The sequence below is a fragment of the Hetaerina americana genome, unplaced genomic scaffold (assembly GCF_022747635.1).
Source record: "Hetaerina americana unplaced genomic scaffold, ioHetAmer1.1.p SCAF_1, whole genome shotgun sequence".
Taxonomy (NCBI): domain Eukaryota; kingdom Metazoa; phylum Arthropoda; class Insecta; order Odonata; family Calopterygidae; genus Hetaerina; species Hetaerina americana.
Window position 1 is genome coordinate 99431456 of NW_027286069.1, and position 22436 is coordinate 99453891.

Consider the following 22436-nt stretch of genomic DNA (forward strand, 5'->3'; position numbering starts at 1 on the left):
ATAAAAAAAATGCCGACTAAAAATTAATTTGATAAAAATCTGATTTCAGTATTAAAACGTTTCCTTTCCCATGTTTCAATGGTCCTTAATCACTTCTCCCTACCCTACCTTTGAGATATTTGCAAATCCATCTCTGCCCCTCAATAGCCATCGAATCTCCATCTGCCCCCCTCGCAAATTCTACCCCCTTGTATTTCCGTCTTCACCCACTCTTTAAGAAAAAGACACAAATATTTTTATCTCGCCTCTTTGCTAAACAACGGGTACATTGTCACATTCACCTTGAATATTTCTTAAGTGGAGAAAATGAGGTCGGCCGTATGATTCTTCAGGTTACGATATCTCCCATGAGGGAATATTTATACATTTATTTCCACTCTAGATCCTTGATTGACTCCAAAATTGAAGTAAATAAATGCAAAAAAAATGCGGCGGGCCTGAGCAATAGTTCCCCTATGCTCGTGGATGCTTGGGAGAATATGAAGGGGAAAAAATAGGAAAAGACGCACGACCAAAACACTCCGTAATCGATATCAAAATATTGCCACGAGTTCGAAAATATTTTCGTGACAATTTAGTAAGAGGAGCGAGTGTGGGGTAAAGAGGGAGGGTTGGAGGCCCACGGCCCTCGTTCTACTCCCTTCCCCCCCACCTGACACTCACAGCCTTCTTCTCCTGCCCTTCCCGACCCCGCGGCTCTCTTCTCGGGATGAATAAAAAAAATTCCCAACGACTTCTTCCCCATCCTCCCACAACGACCCCCCCTAACCGAACGAATGCTTCAAATTACACGAGGAAAGCATCCGCCGTCACTGCACTGCGTCTATCGGAGCGGCCATTCCATTGTCAAAGAGGTCTCGGAGGTTCGGGGTGTGTGGAGGGGAAGAAGGGCGGGGGAAAGGGAAGGGGAAGAGGTGTGGGGAATGGCGGGGGGGGGGGAGAAGCGAGCCGTGGGGCCGGGGGTTCGAGAGGAGAGAGGGACTCTTGACGAGGTGGGGAGGGGGGGAGAATCATTTATTTTTTTATCGGCCAGAAACACCAAAACATTCGAGAGCAGTGGCCATTTCCATTGTGGCGCTGCTATCGCACGAGCTGGTATAAGAAAGAATGGGTGTGAGAGGTTGTGTTTGTGAGGGGAGGGGGAGGAGAAGGGGATGTGGGGGTGGGCTGGTTAGAGTTGGAATGGCTGCCGTCTGCTGATGAGTCGAGGGAAGAGGAAGAAAATGCGAAGGGCAGGAGGGGTCCCTCGGGAGGTGATGGAGGTAATATATGCACGCGCGTGTGCGTATGTGCATTAAACATGGCAAAAGTTAGGGGAATGATGATACTGTTGAGGTCATGGAAGTTGAGCTGTCCACCGTGCTTCATTTTTGTCCCCCAATGTTCCTTTCTACCCGCACCTCCCCCCTCCAGCCTCCCTGCAACTATCTTCCCACTACCCCTAACCCCCTTCATTAACGCCCTCTACCCATCCATAACCCCTCTCTTCTAGCAAGACACCCCCCCTCCCCGTCACGACTTTCTCGCTCTTCAACGAGATTCCCTACCATTTCTTCTTTCACGTCTTCCTTCCATGCCTTCCTCCTCCCTTCCTCTCTCCCTCTCTCACTCCCTTTCAAATCGAAGACAGTTCCCCCTCGGATGTGCGAATGCGAGATGAGAAATCGATCTTTTACACTAGCAGCAGCATTTAGGTCGAAACAGCTGCATTGCCGGTTTCACCCTCTCCTCCACTCCTTCCTCCTCCTACTCCTCCTCTTCCCCCCTCTCCTTGTCCCTCCCCTCCCCTCTGTCCCCTCCTCTTCTCTCCCGCTTCCCCTTCTCTGCTCCTCCCCTCCACTCCTCCTTCCCCTCCCTCCCTCTCTCTCTGCGATACTCCTCTCCAACCTCGCCCGAATTCCGAGTCACAACTCCCCCTCTCTCACCCCCACCCCTCTCTCTCTTTTCCACTCTCCCCCTCCACGCCCTGCTCCCCTTCCCGCTCACTCCACCACCCATCCACCTCCCTCAGCCAGAGCCATGGGGACATGCGTCCCCGCAAAAGAGCCCTACGACAGCGGAATGGAGAGAGAGAGAGACGGAGACTGACAACGGTTAGCGCTGTCTGCGATACCTCCTTTCTTATCGCCCGGACGCATTACCTAACGTCGAGGGAGCTCTGCGTTACTTGCACCTCTTTCCTTACTCCCAAACCGACTGCCTCCCTGGTTAAAAACGTTTCGTTCGTGATCTCTCTACCAAGCATTGACTGCTCTTTCCCTAATATTTATAGGAATGTATTGTCATCATTTGATGGAACTAACTGTATGTAATTTGGTATCATTCTTATGAATACATCTCCGCCGATGTCTTGTATGTGTAAAAAGCACACAACGACTTTTCGTAAAGCATGTAAAAAAATTCTACATCAAAGGGTAAGACGTAATACCAAATCTTAGTTTAATGGACCACTGTATAAGTAAAATAGACCCAATATGCAAAGCGTTGGCGAGTTTGAATAGATGCACGTTCGTATTTATTTTCAACAAGCTAACTTCTTTTAATGAAAAAATATATAGACGAAGTAAATTTAAAATTAATATCTTACCAAGAAAACTAAAAATGCCCCTTACTTTCACCGGAATAGAAAACTTAGCAAATAGAAAAGATGTTTATAATTTACATACTTCCTTTAGACGCGTCCATTAGACAATAGGTTTACCATAGGAATTGTGCATGTATATAATACGAAACATAGAGTCGAAGCAATTAAATATGTAACCGCTGGAGTTAGATGTTCAAAACCCACATCATATTACTAAGTATTCCATGCATATTTTTTCTTGAAATGATCACCAAATTGTACATTTCCAATGCCTTACGTTACTTCCACCTAGCAGAATGGATATTATTATTATTAGGTAATCTATCGGTTTAAGTAGGTTTCTGGATGCACACAACTACCAAATAAATATTTTGTGACTCCTAACAAAACACAAAATCCAGCAACCTACTCTACAGCAGGTCCCTCTTCATCTCTGAGTACTTCTTTCCTCCCCCTATCCCATCCAACATCCCTATCCCGTTCCTGCCCTCTCCTCATTTGCCTACCATTCTCCCCTCTGTTACAGTTTTCAGCATCCCACTGCCAGTCAATACGCCCTTCATCCATTTTTCCTGCCTCCATAGAATGGATATAGCAGGAGTAAAATAAATTAGTAGAATAATATCTCATTGTCGATGTAAGTTTAACTTACAGCTAAATACGGGTATACCTGTATATCCACGCAAAATTCAAAGCCTTTAGCACCGTTGGGACTCAAGCTATAACGCAATAAGATTGGAAAAATCAAATCAGAAAAAATTATTTCAAATGTGAAGATGAGAAACTTTCATTATTTATCGAGAATATCAAGTAAATTCGTATATTTCTAAAGAGGGTTAGTTAAGAATTCTTTTCAAACTCAGATATTTATTTTTCCTTTAGTTGGGAAAACCTTTAAAGGTCGAGAAATTGAAAAACTTAAGTTTGACCTGTTCAGCGGCCTGTTTTTCTGTTCGGGTTTTTATAAATCTAAACTAATTTATGTAGGTACTCAATTATTTCCATTGTACCATAAATGAATACTAGTTATTAATAATTTATAAAACGGTGACGTTCAACCGTAGGATTGAGAAGATTATACTTTACAGAATGGCACCTAGTAAAGTGTTATCGGTATGATATGCCCGGTGCGCATGAAATCTAACCTGAATGTGAAATCCAATAATTGTATTAGTTTTCGACACGGGGTTCGCTGGCACCAGGCATCGTATCAATCTTTCAGCCTCCGCAACCCCTTCTCTCCACAACGGATCCTACTCTTTCAGTACCGTCAAACCTAACCCTCAAAATATTTAAGCGTATATCCTATAAAAATGAAGTTACTTTGGCATCCAGGACGCTGGTAAAGTAAGGTATAATCTTCATCAAAAATGCAAAATCCCACAACTTTTCTGAATCCGCATTCAATCGTATCATTCAATTCGTATTGCCGCGGTAGTGCAAAGAAACGTTAATAGTTTCTCAAAGGCAATCAATGTTCTAGATTACGTTATTAATTAAACTCTAGCCCTTTCATCTACGGGGAGATGTCCATTTACCCATATTCCGTTTGGAACAATTTACTATATTTTTGGCCGGATTTCATGATATGATTTTTTTGGTTCTCAACATTCACAAAACACTTCCCTTGGAGTTGCAACGAAGTAAAGCAGAAATCTTGTGTAATTAAACAGTCTTTGCGATTAATTTTTCTCGGTCGTGGTAATATTTAACAAGACTAGAACAAAATTAGTTAGGAAAAGGAAAGATTGGTTAAAAACCAAAAAAGAAACCATTAACAACTTTCGCATTGTTATTTTGACAGGAACCCAGCCGCCGACAATTTGAAATCGGGTAGGTTGAGTTATTATCCGCGTTTACGACAACCGGAAACCGGAAATACTATTAATGAAAGGTGACTGAGAGACGAGTAAGTTACTGCTTTGCGGATGGGTGGATAATTTGAAGGATTTGGTAGCAGTTATTTGGAGTAAAAACAGGATTAAGAGAATTCTGTAGTCAGCACCAAACCGACGAAAAGATGCCAAACCGTTCATCATTTAACTTCACGTCAATCAAAAGCTAACAGGATAGTTATAGCGTACACCACACGGCAGACAAGTAGGGGTCAATAAAAAATCAATCACCTCTAGATATATGAATACTGACATTTGGCGCGAAGTGACTAAACCTGGTATGGTCTAATTATGTACTATTTCGTATTTAATAATGACCAATGTCATTTAAATTAAAGAAACTTCCTCCTTCTGGTAAATCGTCCTTGCATGATTAATATGCATTACTTTTTACCCGTAAACAGAAAAATTATTTGGTAAGATCAAGGATTGATCCTCAGTTGCTAGTAGGGTATGATTACAGATGCATCAGCAATCAATGACTCGACAGGAAATTGTAATATCCAGATCCCACTCCCAATAAAGTAATTTTTATGTGACTACCTGTCCACTTGTGCATCAATTCTTTTGGAAGGTATTACGTGCGTCGTATTTTTGAGCATATTGTAGAACGATTGATATTTTTCATTATTTTTCAATAAAACAATACCCACTCCAATACGATATGCTATATGGACAGAACAAGATCTCGTTTTCTCTCTCGCATCTTCAATGAAATCATACCTGTATGCTGCGGAAATAATTAGAACCGTGTGACGTCAAAATATACATAAGTAACTAATTTGTTTTTTGTTTTAATATTCTCTAAATAAAAATAATTAATTTCTACGTTCCTAGAATAGCAATTTTTCATTGTATGCTCCAAATCCATCAAACCCTCTTGATATTCACATAGGAAATTTTTGGTGCGCATGGAAACCTTAGAATTATAGACTAAGCATCGTCCCATTATAAAAGGAAAAGCTTTATTTCATCAAAAAGAGGTAATAGGGCCATCTAAAATACGTTTCCAAATGTTTCAAATATGTCCTTCCCCTTTACAGCTTTGGTACGTATACGGACTCATATACGATGGGACTGATGGCATATTGTCGATTTTTATTACCATTGTATTGCTTAAAATATTTTTATACGAAAGCATTGCATTAAGGTGCGCGTGCTGGCTGAATTATATTTTAAAAATTATCGTAATTCTCAATAAAAATTCATCTCATTTTAATAGAAGTTAAACATATATCTCCTAATTTTTTACGACTATGTTCATTTATTAAATAAGGTCGAGAATTATTCGCCGAATTTCATCATGATTTGGTTCTTAAAATGTCCACAAAATGAGAGATTTGGGTTTAATTCAAAATCTAATCATACAATTTTCCACATAAGTATGTGTCTCACATTTTTACTTTAACTGGCTAGAGTTCACCGCAGATTGAGGTAGACAATTTTTAGATTTAATCACTATGCTCCCTATGAATATATTTGCTTATGCAGGGTCGTTTTTCATAATATGACTGATGCTGATTACCTGTCATCACCGTATCTCAGAAAGAGATAAATCTTTTTCTTTGTGCGCGTAACTCAGCACGATTGGCACCATGACGCTACCCCATACCACACTTTGATAAATATCTTAAGAAAAATTGAAAGAATAACAGTTCTTTATAAGCAAAGACTATTATATGTTCTAAAAATGGTGAATTTATTGATAACGAATTTAATCTGGTGGAATGCTTGGTCTTTGACAAACGAGCCCTACGACTGTGCGTATTGATATTAGAACAGAATCAACAGCATGATAATCTTATATAGGGACTACGACACTAGACAATTATTGTCTAATGTTAACCAAAAATAAATCCGCTTTTAATGATTTGTATAATCTCTAGCGAAATTTCTTTTGCAAATTTGTCAGCAATACAAGCCTGTGAACTAGCCAAAATGATATATAAATAGTTAAAACGCTTATGAGTATTAAATTTTAGTATATGATATGTATAATTGTTCGGTGAACTTAAAACCTATGATGAGGAGTGTTTGAAGGAAGAATGCTGGCTTGATTTCCCTCAAACAACTTTATTTTACCGCTCTACAAAATATTGCCGTCAAATTTGTAGTTAAAGAATGATAATAACCTCATAATATATAGAGAAATAACAAATTCCAGAACCACTTCCTAGTTCCTCACTGATTTTAACCCCACTTCTCTGTGTTGATACGCCTTAGTGGTCTTTGTTCTCATCACCATGGAAATAAAGCAAATCTTACTGCACCCTTCTCCCACGTGCGTCGTTGCGGAAGTCTGAATTTAAATAATTCCAGCGCAGCAGTAGACAGGAACAGATCAACGCAAGCATATGCATCATCTTCAGCTACGGCTGCGTAAAAACATTATTAATGGAGAACTTCCGCGAATTAAGTGCCCTTCGCATCGAATTTAATTACTCATTTGCGTCTTCTGCGTGTGACATCATCTCCTCACGCCGTTAACAGACGAGTTCCCGGCGAATGGTAATAAACAGGCCGGGTGCCGCTGTCGGGCGAACGAAAGGACGACAAAAAAACGAGGCAAGGACGCTGAGCTCACGTTTCGTTGGTATCCAGTGTAATGCTGGTATAAAAGCTGCCATAAATGAGTCGGAGGATTCCCGCGACCTTCCCACTTGGCTCCCTCCCTCCCTCTTCGGGACATCCGGCCAAAACAACCAATAACGACGTGGCCCGAGAGACAAATGACGAACGACTCCCCACTCCCGCCTTTCTTTTTTTACACCGAGAGCTTTCCCCGAGTGGTGCGAAACTTCTCCGCGGCTCCCGACGGACGCAAAGCCATTCCGCGCCCTTCACAAGGCCAATACTTGCCACGCGATTCGTCACTGTCAACGACACGCCAGCCGAGCCCACTGCCACGCCGCCTCGCAATCGTAACATCTCCGCGTAGGCGTACGCCCAACTCCCAGTAGTATCAGGGAACCCTTTGCGGGCATTCCTCCTCTTCGCGGGTCGCTGTGCAAAGAATGGAATTTGTTTAAGTGTGGTGACGGTGACTCTCTTAAGCGACCATGTGATCTCAATCTTGGCAGAAGTTCAGTATTTTCCTTTTTCAGTTCCTCTGATTAGGAATTTTTTGAGCAGTCAAGAGGGGAATACAATCGTTCGTGTTTGTCTTGTCCGTTTGATTCGTTCAACTTACGTGCGACAATTTGCTGTCAACTTGACCTCTTTCTCAGCACCGAGTAAATCTCCAGCACGAGAGAAGAAACATTTGAAATTGGGGAAATATCAACGAGGAACCCTAAACCAATCACCTGCTTTTTCACCAATGGAACGCGGAAGCTTAACTCGATTTTCATCATCTTTTTCCCTACAAATATCGGTAATTACACCCATCAGTTCTTTTATATGTGCCTTTCTTCCTATGTATCTCCGTTCTCCTTCCAATTCCTTAATTTTTCAAATTCGTATTCCGTTTGTGGCATTTTCACACACAATTTCTTTGGTCTTCGTAAATTTAACGTGTGCTTTGGTATGCCCAATGCGTGTCCTTTCTTCCCCTGATACTATAAGCCTCAGTGATTTCTACGTTTGCAGTCATCGGATTGGTGCGATAACTATTGTACTGCCTATAAGCGTCAAAAACTCAGGTTTAAGTCCAGGAGAGTGTTGAGATCCCTGTTGGCATTCCGTATGGAGAAAACTTTTAGTGTAGTTTTCTGTCTGATTAAACACTAGGTTGCGTACTCATATTCCTGGCTGTCTACAGTTCAGAGTATTTGACGCCGACATCAGTTTCTCTTGAATTCTACCGTCGCTAAATAGAATCCTACCGTGCACAAAATTGTCCACTTACGTAATCACTATGACTCGGATGATTTTAGGGGCGGATTGTCTCTACATGAATAATTTGAAATATTCTTCAGTGTAAATTTTCTTTTCCTTTGATTTCGGACGTTATCCCGGCAACATTTTTCGGAATCTCTTGGCCTCCTTTTCGAGTTGCCCATGTTCCTGACTAACACAAAGGTTTTTGTACGGACCCGGTGTGCAGAAGGTTTCATTAATATTCAGCTGGGAAAACCAGTCAACATGAACACGTGTGCTTGGAACCTGGAGATACTATTTGTTCGGGAAGAAGAGCGTGCGCGCGACCGTCAGAGTCAGATGTCCTCTCCAACGAGGGGCGTTCTCGTTGGGACAATCGCCTAACCGGGGCTGTTGGTGACAGTGTATGGCGGCAGTGTTCGTGGTGATGGGTGCACAGGGGTCCTCGTTGTGGACCCTTCTCCGACAGCTATCGCAGCGACGGCCCTGTCCAGTCTATTATATGTTCATTGGGTCTTCACTGCACTAGATTTATTTCCTCTATCGTCCAATTTCCAGGACTCTCTTCTTTCCCTCCCTCTCACATAAACACACGACGTTTGCCTGTAATAATAATCCTAAGGAAATTCGTCCTTGTCCCTTTTCTCCTTGGAGGAAAACCATTAAATAAAAATATAAAATTAAAATATAAAAATTCTTGTCGTTATTGATGGCGTAGCTGCTGCACACTGAAAAAAACACGACTAAATAACATAACATCTTGGACTAACAGAGGACAACTTGTTTAACCCTAAATATTATCTACCTCCCTTCATTCCGTCACAGATGCCTAATATTTTCCACCCTTAACTATATTTCCAGTCCGTCATCCCACCCTCTATCACATTCTTAAGCATTCTTGTGCCACGCAAAATGCCCAGTTTTTTCCAATCTTCTTTGATTTTTTCCACAAAAAGACTATTTCCCTTATTGTGACATTGGAGAGTGACGGATTTTTATGATGTCATCATACGTTTCCTCCAATGGCGCTGACCTCTAGTGCGGTCTCGATCCGGAACATTTCCAACATTTCAAACGCCTTGAGGAGAAAACGAAAAGATAGTAGAGGAAAAATGAATTGAGGTAGGAAGTCATCGGGTGTAATGTCACCGCATCAGCTTGAGAGCGAACCAGCGCCACGCAGCGTCAGTGGTGGTGACGGCGGTGGCGCCCTGCGGTCACGTGACCCCCCTGCGTACGGCGGTGCCGCGAGTCGGACTTCGGAGGGAGTGTTCAAGTAACCTTGAGGCGTAATAGTGGGCTAATTGATCCGGTGGAGGGGGGCGAGAGGAGTCGCCCACTCAATGCACACGCCCCCCGTCCTTCCCCTTCCCTCCTCCCAACGACCTACTCCCCTCCAACCATTCTTCACTCACACCCGCCCTTCGTCCTCCCTCCTTCACGCATGGGAGGGAGGGGTGCCCGTCGCAACGTGGGTTTTTCCGTGACAGTGGGCCGTCAAACGTTCCGTGCGTGAGACGACGCCGTCGCCCTCCTCCTCCACCCCTTGGGCCGATGCCGATGCCGCCCCCGGAGGACCATCGCACGCTCTTCCCCCTACCGGCCACCGCTCCTCCTCTTCCCCTCACCTTCCTCACTCAACCCCGTCCCCTGCCCGGCCCGCGACCGCGAGGGCCGGAGACCGCCGCCGAATACGTGAGTTGAACACTGAGCGGGGTGACGGGGATGCTTCCCGCGGTGAGAGCGGGGATTATTACGGGCCACCTTGGTTTCGTCAACCCACGGGAAACTATTCGAAGTGATCATCATGCTAATTGTCCGCGCTGACTTATCCGGAGTTGGGTGCCCTGATTTATATTGTTTGTACAAATTTCAAAACTGCAAGCATTGTCAGTGGTTTCCACAGAGCAATTTTCCTTGGGGCATACTGATTTAAATTGGGTGCACGGCTTTACTAATGGGGTTTTTGACCTTTTGACTAACAAAGTATATTTATTATACCACGTTATTAGGTTTGCAAAAGCACAAAGTAACTTTACGGGCATAAAATTATGTTTTTTCGGCGTTTTTAGTATATTAAATGAAAATATTCCTTAGCCTAAACTTCTTAGTGCATTAAATGGGGCCATATGATACGGATGAAATGTCTCGCCCTTTTTAGCACCCATTTTTTCCCGAATTGTATTGATAAAGCTAAGATTTATAGCAAAGTTGACTAGGAAAAGGTTGATCATATTGACGATCCGTTTGACGCATTTAACATGGCTTTCCAATTTGTTATCTCCTATGGGTGTTCCCATTTCTGATTTGTGACTCTTTGAAAATAGTTTTGATAATTTTATTTACTCAATTATATTTCCGCCAATTTCTTCTTTCGCCATGGCATTGACAATTCTGCCGTCATTAAAAATAAATCCAATGGATATTTTAAGTCATTATAATTTATTTCGATTAATTGTCACTTTACGTCAAAGAACCTCTCCATGTATTTCATCGGCCAATTTGATCTTGATTATCATTCTGTATCAGATTTCATTTAAATTTTGGTTGTAATTAGCTTCACTTGCCTTGATTTAATTGCTTGTATTGAGACTAAATTATTCTCTCGCAAATGGGACAGGTTTAATATCCAGGTGTGATGTAATTTCCGGCTTTTTCAAACAGCGAACCGTGTATACGTAAATGTAGAACACATAATTCTGGCATTGAAATTGCTTGTTGACTTTAAGGTCAACATGTCATAAACTTTGGATTGTTTCTATCATTCCACTCTCGTTCCCTAATCTAAATTATAGATTGTTCTAATTTTCATTAATTACTGCTACTCTCACGAGCCTGCTTTAAGCAAGTAATTCACTAAAACACTATTTTTGTTGTGCGTACTTTATTTATATTTTTTTTACTTTCTTCTAATTTTTACTTACTCTATGTCAAGATTTTTTCGTATATCTGAATTATAAACAATATATTTATTTGAATTCCTTACCATCAAAACCTATAACTTCTCCAATTATCCAAACCTAATCATTCAAAACTAACTATATATACATTACATAAGGATGAAAATCCGATAATATTTTTTCATCGAAAGGAAATATGACATCCCACTATTTCTGTACGTTTATATACATATAACTTGGACGCTTTCTCCGAAAAAATATTTTTTCCTTCTGAGATAAACTTTATATATTTATTCCTTCCCGTATCAGTAAATGGGAAATAATTTGAATGGCAGTAGATGATAACACGAAGCTCTATACCAAACGGCTAATGAGCCATTTAAGCTAATTTACGGTTTTGTAATTTGTTCTTTAAGGCATACAATAATTTGCTTACATTAAGCAGAAAAGGAGTAAGCAGCTATCATTTTATCACATCATACTGTTGGATCAATAAAAATTTGTTGAGAGATAATGGGATAGATAATTTCAAATTTCTGGAAAGAAACCAAAAAAATGCGTATATCCATTGCAATAGCATCAATTTGACGACTAGAAATTGTCCAAACCCTTTAAACTTTAACTTCAGCCATTTTTCCAGTAATCTAAAAGTATTTAAATCAACATTTATAACAAATATATCGATTTTTCATTCTCTCAGAATACTGAATGCATGTTTCTAATTGCAAGTATTTGATATTATACGAGTAAATATCATTACCGCTGTTATATTATTGGTGAAGTATTTCATTGTATCCCGTGTCTCATTGGATTGATGTTGCAAAAGAATAATCAAATTTGTGTGCATTGGCATTGCAGAATCAACGTGAAACGCACGGAATTGAGATGGATCACGAAAAAAAAGAGTAGAAAGAAATTATGATTATAGCGATATGAAAGCGTTTCCGAAACTTGTTCTTTGCGGTGGGGAGATGAATCTGAATGGAATCTTGTAAGATCCGAGGATGCAGGAGGAATAACTTGAAGAGAAAAAGAATTTGTAGGAGGGAATTTGAGATGAGTGAAGAAGTTCTAGATATGGTAGTCGAGCAAAGGAAGTTGTTAGAAGAAAAAAAAGCGATTTGAAGAGATTTTCAAAAGTGGCTGGACCTTGACAGCTGTGTTAGAGGGTATGGTTAACGGAGAAGACGGAGGAAAAGACTGAGAATTTGGGAATTTTGATCGATGAGAGGGGATTATTTATCTCTTAGGTAACAATTACAATTATAACGCAAGATTTTCAGGTCATTGCAAAAATAACTCAAATGGCACAGTTTTTATGGTTTTCAGGGTACAATCAGACTTAAGTGCTAAAAATTTCAAGAACTTCAAAAAAACCAAATGTTTGCCTGGCATAGCCGATTTGAGAATGGCTTCCGCAAAATTTTTCATGGCTGTCATCAAAACATTTAAACTAGAATTTCCGCATCTTCTATTATGCAAAATATTTTGTGCACTGAGTGGTGTGAAATAATAGCACACCACTCGAAATTATTTCTCTGAGATCCCACTTTAATTAAATTTCTCCTATTTAAGCGGTAAAGCAAAATACTAAGAACCCTGACGATTTTGCGAAACACTCTTTTATCCTTTAATGTAATAGAAAAAATAATATTTTTTCGGACAAACCTTAAATTACGATATAACATTCTATGATTTAATTAAATGAGAATATTAATACAAATCAATAGGTAGCCCTAAAAGTTAATACATCAACGTTTTTTACCCTTTATTTTTATTTGTAAAATACTATTATTCCGTGAGCATAATTTTTACAAGCTTTAATTAAAAAGGACACTCTGCCTACCTATTCCTTCCTCTCGCTAAATACATGTATTGCTTGATAATCACTACTGTTTAATTTTCCTTTACGCATGTGTGTTGGATTTGTTTGAAAATTCATAAAATAAATTGTATAACCTTTACTTTATGATCAATATACTTGTAAAAAATGAATTTTCTAGGATAAATCCAGAAAAATTAGTAGTCAAAAAAACTAGTTTGTTAAATTAATGTAATTATGAGTGCTGAATACATTTTACGCATAAAAATGTTTTACCTAAATATCAGTATTACTATATAAAACGAACTTATAAATAAATATGCAACTGCTAAGATATTTGATAGAAAACCAAACTAAGCATATTTCACATCTTGATATTCCTTAGATGTTCATGTGACATAATAAGTTACAAAATGTTTTTCCCCATTTGCTGTTTTATGTGATGCTCAAAAATATTTTGTAGCTTGCTGTATTATTTCTCCTTGACACATTAAGTAATTAGGTTATTCATATAGCTAATAAAATTTATTATAGCTATACCAATGTTCCCCATTGAACGTAAAGACTTCCTCTTTGTAGGTACTTTAAAATTAATTGACCTCTTTGTAACCGTTTCTATACACTTAAGTACCATTTGTAACGCTAAAATGCTGTCTGAAACTTGAAAAAATTTAGAGAATTGCATTTTAACATTTGTTAAGGGAAAGGTTTTCCTTTATAATTGAAGAGCAATTATTATTAGTAGTAGAAACAAGATGCACCCATAGATCTGCTTTTTACCTGTGGGTCACTTTCGAAAATAATATAGATCCATCGTACTCATTATCACCTCTTTCTTATCCAACTCTTCAAGTATCTTCACTAAGGGTTTTTGAAGGCTGTCAGCACTTTTGTTCCGATCACCATGTAGAAAGATACCCGTCTTCATCTGATCACTACTTACGTCATCTTATTACATTATTCTCGTCTTCTTGACATGTCCTCATCTTTATGACGCTTAAAATAGACACCTTGGCAAACTCCAGACTTAACACGATTATCTACTTCTCTGTTTCGCTACAGGTAATGCTTGCTCAGACAGCGCTTTCGGGAACACATTATTTCTATACTGTTAAATACTACTTATACTAATGCTACCTTTTAATTCTCTGGCGTAGAGAATCTAAGTCAAAAAATTACAAACAATACAATGACTTCATATCACGTTTACGGCATAATGTAGCTATCATATGACCAGTTAAAACTGGTAATTATTTATTTATCCGCTGCGATTGGTTCTCACACGTCTACGGAAATCAAAAACTAAGCAAGTTGCCTCTTCGTTTAAAAGGTATATTCCTTTATGTAAAGCCATATAATCCCCAAATAATTGTAAAAATCAACTCGTTAAGGTTCATGCTCAATGACCACTGAGAATTACTATTTATGAAGTTGCTAATTCTATATTAGTCATTCAGATTGAATTTATTTAGAATATGAATGCATTAGTTGCAAAAGTAATGAACATTTTTTTCATCGGGTATATAAGGAAATCAAATAGCTGCATTTAGTAACAAAAACTATTAAGTAATTATTTCAAGGAAATTGCCTGAAAGAGTATATATAAAACTACTTTTATCAATAAAAACGCAAATTAGAGTAAATTTTCGATGGATAAATAACCTAACGCACAATCATGTCGCGTTCACTTATGAAAAACATGAATAATAATAATGACTTTTTGAAAGCTGATGTTCGAAGTTTAAAAATTATTAAATTGTTTTACGTATTGTTGCTGAGTTTTTTTTGTTTCTTTGTTACGTTCCTCGCGTAAACTTCCAGGCATATTCTTCATGAATTTTTAAAATATATTTGTATGTTTACCTGTGCTACTTTAGAAGAGATGCTGTCTAAACTTCTTTGATGAGGAAGCAAATGACAGATATGATCCAAACCTTGTGTATAAGGTATACACTTTCCTAATAACCCACCCATGCAAAATATATAAGAATACATTATTTTTATGTTTTTCCTTACTTGAACCTGGGGTGTAACCACTGATGACATGATTCAAAGGAAGATAAAAACTGATATTATGAAAGCACCGAGAAACACGCGGACCCTATCATAAGCAGTAAACTAGAGTTTTGAAAATCCCTTACTGGCACATTAGCAATTTACAAATGACTCTGCTAAAAGAGTCGTTTAACCAATGTCATTTTATAGGCGCATATCTATAGAATTTTAATGGTCTGAGGGAAATGTATCGTCCTTACGAATAGTTTCGTCACCATAAATTTCAAAATAGAAACGTGTCAGTGTATGATACCTAATCGGAGAGGATACTATCAGATAATTTTGATTTATTAGGTGTATGAGCTCCACACCAAACCCCTCTGTAAAGACATTAGTTCTGTATGATATTTAAACTATAATCTTGCCTCGAAAATTCATGTATTAGTATTTTATAAAATATTTTTTTAATGGTGGGATGCTTTCTCATTGGAAAAGTGTATCAAGTGACTTGAGCGGGAGAAAGGGACTTCGAATAGGGAGAGGAACATATGCCAAATGGGAAGAAAGGAGGGAGGATGTGTGACAGGAGTTTGTGACTTCGAAAAGGTATATTCGAGAGATTTCTGTGGATTTTAGAACTAAAGACGAATATATTAGAACTTTGTGGATTTGGATGACGGAATTTCTTTGTGGCGGTTTCAAGTTTCTAAAATTTCTCACCTAAATTCTTAACACTCACCGTAATATGGCGAGATAAAAGAGGTATTGCATTCATCCACCACTCACTAACTAGGAAAAGATATCTACGCTACCCCACCCCCCAAAATATTTATGCATAAATCCAGCAGTTCTTGGTACTTTTATAAAGCCAGATTTTGTAGATTGGTAGGGTAACTTCCTCCCTTACATTTCCGTGATTGTGTCATTGATTAGAATAGCTGGCATGACTACCATTATATGAGTACAATTGAATATAAATCTATATTCACCACAGTTAATGCCCTAAAGTTATAATTCCCTAAAACTTTGTAATTATTCTATTTGGTTATGAGGCCGTCCTTCACTAATGAATGTGCTCAAGCAAATGATGGTTGTTTGCCGAAAATATTGCTTGACTCCACCTCGATATGTTGCATTATCCGTCAATTTTTAATCATCTACAAACTTATTTTTCCTTTGTGCCTTGCCTTTGTTCCTGGGTTTTATTTATTTCAAATAGTCAACAGTCGTATTCATCCACAAATACATTTCACCATGAAAGTCGCCGTGATGGCGTACGGCGTTAGGTCACCAGCAATCAGAGTATTACATAATTATTGAAATATCCGTGTTATTTCATTTTTTTAGTCCAAATTGACGTACCTGATGGTCTAAACTGTTGTAGTATTATATATTGCAAGAGGTTTCAAGGTACTAGATAATATTAAGAAATGCATGCTATTCGTTAGTTCCTGGTTTTCATTCGCATTATGTGCATGTTGTCTCTCTATCCTACCTCCGGTGGGCTTGTTTTTTTGTTAAAATAAAATCGCAAGCTTGCCAAATATTTTTCCCGAGTGACATAGTGACGCCTCCCATCTTTCACTTCCACAGGCTAGCCGCGGCCCAGCAGGCAAGTCAGCTCCAGCAGCAACAGCAGTACTCCCGCGGGCGGTTCCCGTGGACCAAGAGGGCCTTCCTCCCGCCCCCTCGAACCTCCTCCACCCTCCTCGCCGGCCTCTCCTACGGCCAGCCCCGGCGCCGCCTGCATCAGGGGGCCCTTGGAGGAGGTCCGTGCGGCGCCTCTCTCTGGCCGCAAGCCTCTCATCGTGATAGCTCAGCTGCTGCGTTCGGTGGTGGAGGCGGGGGGGCAGCGGGGTTCGGAGGCGGAGACAGGAGAGGTAGTCGGGGGGCGGGGTTGGGAGCCCTCCCGGGGGAGGAGGAGGAGGGGGAGGAGGGGGAGGCCGGGGAGGAGGACGAAGCAGACGAAGACGGAGGAGGAAGGGGAAGAGGGGGAGGAGGAGGAGGGGGTTGGGGAGGCGGGGGCGGAGGGGGGATGGTCGGGGGAGGCGGGGGGGCTGGGGGGGCCTCCAAAGGCCCCTCTTCCCTCTTCGTGCTCAGCGAAGACAACCTCATCCGAAGGTACACGAGGTTCATCATCGAGTGGCCATATCCTTTTCCAGCTGACGTTAAGTCTTTGCTTCGCTTTTGCCTCTTTTAGTATATTTAAATTTTATTCCAACTTTCTAATACTCACTGAGTTGCCACCTTGTAAATGTTTTTGCCCTAGATGCCTTATTTACCTCTGCGTAAGAAAGTTCATTGGCACGAGGAGAATCTCTAAAAGACGGAAGGAGGAGTGCCCGCGTTCGATGTTTCCGAAGCATCTTTGTCAGTCTGTGTCATGGCTCTTTGTGAGAAACAAGATTCCATTTTAGAAGTTCGGTCTATTGCACTCAGCATCTTGATGGGATCAACGACCCTTTAGATTAATCTAATCAGGTGTGCGTCCCTTGAAGATAATAGGAGTACTGTCTGCTGAGTTGAGAATGAAAATATGCTCCCAAATAATATTGTTATGGATGCATGACTAGTGAAATTGGTTTATTTTTTGCGTGTATTCAAAATAAGCGCTTAATTATAGCGTTGATTATTTTATTTCTTTATAATGCATATTATTAATTAATAATATGACTCACTTGGGGTCCGTGAGACTTGTCAGCCATATAAACTGAGGTGGCAACTCAGTTCACATGTTGAGAATTAGAATGGAGAATAGTGTCTATTGTCTCTTCTGTAATCGTAATAATACCTATTATAACACTCCTAGCGCCATAAAACGAGAAGCTCATAAGCCACTTGTTGACATAATTGAAGGAAAGCCGGAATGAAATTGTTTGAGAGCATGTTTTTCGGACATAACATTTATTTTAGTCCTTCTCGCATAGGATTCTCAAAATGTTATTCTTTGTTTTTTTCTCTTTTATGGCTATAAAATCATGAAATGAATACATTACTGCCAGTAGCGTCGATTTCAATTGTTTCTGTTCTCTTTAGTTACTTAACTTTCTAATGTTTTGTGGGGTATATTTTAAGCCAAACACTACATTTAAAAATATTTTTGCGGTTCCTTTAATATTAATTAGAACTTGCAAATTATACAACTAACAAAAGAACTTTGGGGATTTATTTAACCTTTAAATATTACTGCTCTATTTTTCTAACAATATCATATATCGTAAAATAAATTCATATTTAATCTAACTTCTACTATCGTAGTTTTTCTACCCATAAACTCATTAATAAGAGTATATTATAAAAATAATTCTTTTGTGTTTTTTTATTGTCGTAAAATAAATTCATATTTAATCTAACTTCTACCATCGTAATTTTCTACCGCATAGAACTTACTTTGTTAATAGTGCCCATATTAATAATATATAAATTATTAAGGTAACTATGTGACTGTTTTTTTATTTTCTTACATTTTATTTTATTCAAGATACAGATTGCACAATGTTCTTGCAGCGCGAATTCTACATTTCTATAAGTTATGTTCCTATGCAGTACAGTAATTTAGAATGCTCTGAGTTCATTAGGCGTGTAATTGATTATTCAGATCTTCAATATTAGCGTTAATGATAAGCACGGTTTAGCACGTTTACTAACTATTAGGAATTTTAAGCAATAATCAAAGCTATATTGTCCGATTCAAAACTTTTGAAGCTTTATATAATTAATTAACTTATAGTGGGGGCGATGATAGGCCAGAGGTAGCTTAAGTGCCTGTAGAGAAGGTCGCTGGTTCGATTCCCCTGACCGGCGAGAAAGTTTTCAATGAACGTTTCGGTGTTAAATACCACATGAGAGTATTGGTGTGGCATTAGTCATAATACATTTAATCAATAGACCAAGGATACCTTTGAAATACGATTTCATTCAACTATTCAATCTTCCTGAAAGTGTTAGTCTTATGGTAGTTAGTATTATGGTAAAAATATCATAAAATTTCATCTTGAGTAGAGACCATCCATTTAAGACATTGTTTGTCCTAATTCATTAGAAAAAATATCCTATTGATATTGAGATTTTTTTATATTTGGGTCTCAATTTGTTATAATACTTATACTGACGTGTAAGGCCCACTGAGGTTTTTCTATTCGAAGAACCTTGACTATCGCATTTCCGAAATTTACTCCTGACATAAGATACACCGATGACTTTATTGTACATCCAATGACATAAAACTTTCTCGCTAACTTTATTTTACAGCATCGTAAAAATATCAAGCCCCTTGATCCTTAATTTCAGGAAATTTTACTTGTATTCGAAAAATATTTTCTCCTTTCAGTGTTTTCTGTAAATCGTGCAAATAGATATTCAGTAAAACTCCCATCAATTACTGCGCATATAAAGGGATTAATTAATTTTCTCAGATTATGTAACTTATTTTTCAATGAAAGTTAAATTTTTATCTCAATTTTTTTATCTATTAGGTTTTTATATACTTACCATACACTTTTTATTATTCTCTATTAAGGAACTATCACGGCACGATGTACGTCTTGATTAATAATTAATTTTATAAAGTAATCATGAGAAAAAGTATTCACGAATAGATAAAATTAGCGAAAAATTATATATTTTCAATATTGTTTTCTTACAAAATCCAAATGTAATTTATATTTTATTCCATATCATTTTACTTTATCACTTTTAAAGAGTTCATTACAACCAAGGGCTCAGTGGTCGCGTACCCCGAAATTAAATACATTTCTTATAATGCAAAACCAATTTGTTGAAAACCACTTTCAGGAGCAATCAGACCGCTTGGGTGAGTACGAGCCGTCTCGGCTGGCAACCGTGGCTATTTTGGATGGATTACATTCTTTGCTCTTCACTTACGCATGAAACTTAAGGAGCGGGCCAAACAGATTTAATTCCTACGATAAGCTTCACGGAACCCTTTCGAACGCGTGTGTAAGCGCCTCACAAAAGCATCGACCTTCAGTTATCGACGAGTCCCCGTGAATATAGGGCGAGCGACGTATCTTTTAACCGCGTACGAGTGAACCCACACAGCCTTCTCTTACCTCCGCCCCTGTTCCCCTCTCTCTCTTATGGTATCTCCTCGCCGCTTTCCCCCTACTTGTTCCTCTCCAACTCTTCACCCCTCCTTAAGACCCGCCTCCTCCCTCTCCTATGCCTGGCAACTCGTCCCGGCTTCATGGAGGACGCAGACAGATACCCGCTTGGCGTCCAAGGGGCACCGGCGCTAACGCCATGTTGCTTAGCCCCGTACATTTAGGCCGAATAATGTACTGAGTTGTAATGCGGGCTGCGTTATGGTTTCACAAAAGGCGTCAGTTCAGAGGGTGCTATTAGACTCATCAAATCAACTTCCGCACTCAACTCGGCTTACTAGGGATTTAATAAATATTACAGTGATTCGTTCCATAAAATTGTTCACCGGATTTTGAAAAACCGTTACGCAACTTTAAATACACCTGCGTACCACATCTTTTTAATGATTTTAGTATAATTATCACAGCCAATTCAATGACATTTGAAAAATTTATATTTTTTTATTATCTGAACTTATGAAAAAAAACATTCTTCATTTTATAGCATCTGCTTATGTACATCTTACTCTCTACTAAGAAAGGATTATAGAAAAATATAGTCCTTTGCTTCGCGTATTATGATAAGGCTTTGTAGTACATTTTCAAAAATTTAAAAAGGACTGCACTGGAAAATAATGCAACTGATACGCAGATTGCACACGTTAAGGCACAGTTGTGGAATAGAAATTGGTGCACAGTTAAGTAGATGTAGTGTGAGAATTTATAATAGATAGACAAATAAACATGAGTGCATGGAAAGGAATGAAGGTAGGAGCTCGGTTATGTACATATATTATTTTAATTGGCTTTAAGAATAATAAATGGGGATTCAGGAAGTCAACCAAGAGGATAAAGTCATTGGGATCGATGTTGGTATCATGGAATGGAAATAAATAAGACAACAAAATGAATGGGATCTCATTAAGAAGGTTAATTATTGTCCTATTTAAATATGTAATCATTATTATATGCAATACTATCATAATCAGTACAATAATGCAAAGAGTTTTTTTGGATAATTCTGGTAGAAAGTAGGCATACTAGTGAGGACATCTGAGATAGAATTGAGTTAGTAAAAGGCGCATTTTACAAAGGTGCAAAATCGATTACCTTATGAGTAAATAAGTTAACATGGAGTATTTTATGGCTCAGAGCCTTTGTCTTATAAGAAACAAGATGACTTTAGAATAAAATGCGGATCATTTAATGTGCATTTGGAAGATAATGGATGGATCAGTTCGGAGAGAAAGACGAGGAACATGCGGGAGAGAGAATTTGAGGGAAATTTTGAAAACAATCAAATAAGTTGCGGGGATAGATATCGGATTCCGGAGTAGAAGGTGGAGATTGCAAAGAGAGTTTTTGGCAAAAAAGAAGTATGCGGAAAAAGAATGAGCATGCTAGATGGTATGAAGTGGAAGCAGGCAAATGAATGGGCCAAAAGACGTTTGCATTTTCCCAGCATACTTCAGAAGCCCACAAATAAGTTTGAGAATTTTCAGGAAACCTCCGGAGTATATATCTACACGGTATACATTCTTTAGTGACAACACTTTTCTGGCAAATCAAAAATGATAGGTTTACCTGTAACTATATAATTAAGAGGGATGAGATTTTTTAGTTTAAAATTTCATCTAGATTCTAAAATAAGAAGAATCCTCATCATACTTCCAAAATTATAATGTGTGCCTTAAAATTATTTCCATAAACTTTTTAACTTCTTATATCATAAATATTTTAGACCAAAATATTGCTTAATTTAATTGATCTTGATGCATTTTTAGTAACCATATCATTATGGTATACCTAAGCAAACTTTATCACGGCTTTAAATTTGTAATTTCCTACCTTAAATTGCGTAGCAGAATTGTTCGTAACGTAAGCTTTGGCCTAATTTTTGAGCACAAAACAACTCCTTTTGCTATCTAAAGACATTCCTACATCTCCTTGGTCTTCAAACGGCGTGAGTAAGACTTGCAGCATGACACCTTCCATGCGCGTACCAGCTTTTTCAGCATTAATTACTCCACAAAGGATTTTCCGGTGTTGATCACGATCGCTTCCCCGTTTATTCAATCATTTACTAGCGCTTGACTGACTTGAAATCCTTCGATAACCCTCATGGTTTACTGAACATGAGGTTCACGCCTATATTGCCGAGTTGTGGCGCACGGCTTATATGCACTTGGGACAGAAACGAGGGTCGGAGGTTATAGCCAATCGCGGAGTGAAGAGGAAGGGGTTGGATAGCATGAGGGTTCGAACACGGGACACGAGAACGGAACGCCGCCTCTTTTTACGGTGTCGCTCACTCACATG

The 22436-nt window shown here is 38.9% G+C and overlaps 1 protein-coding gene across 1 annotated transcript in view; it reads left to right on the forward strand.

Annotated features, from left to right (window-relative positions):
- The window catches only part of cac (calcium voltage-gated channel subunit cacophony), a 365313-nt gene that overhangs the window by 201359 nt on the left and 141518 nt on the right, over nucleotides 1-22436 (forward strand). The window contains exon 3 of the mRNA XM_071591274.1: nucleotides 16609-17162. Within this exon, the coding sequence (XP_071447375.1) occupies nucleotides 16609-17162 (554 nt within the window). The remainder of the gene's footprint in view (nucleotides 1-16608; nucleotides 17163-22436) is intronic.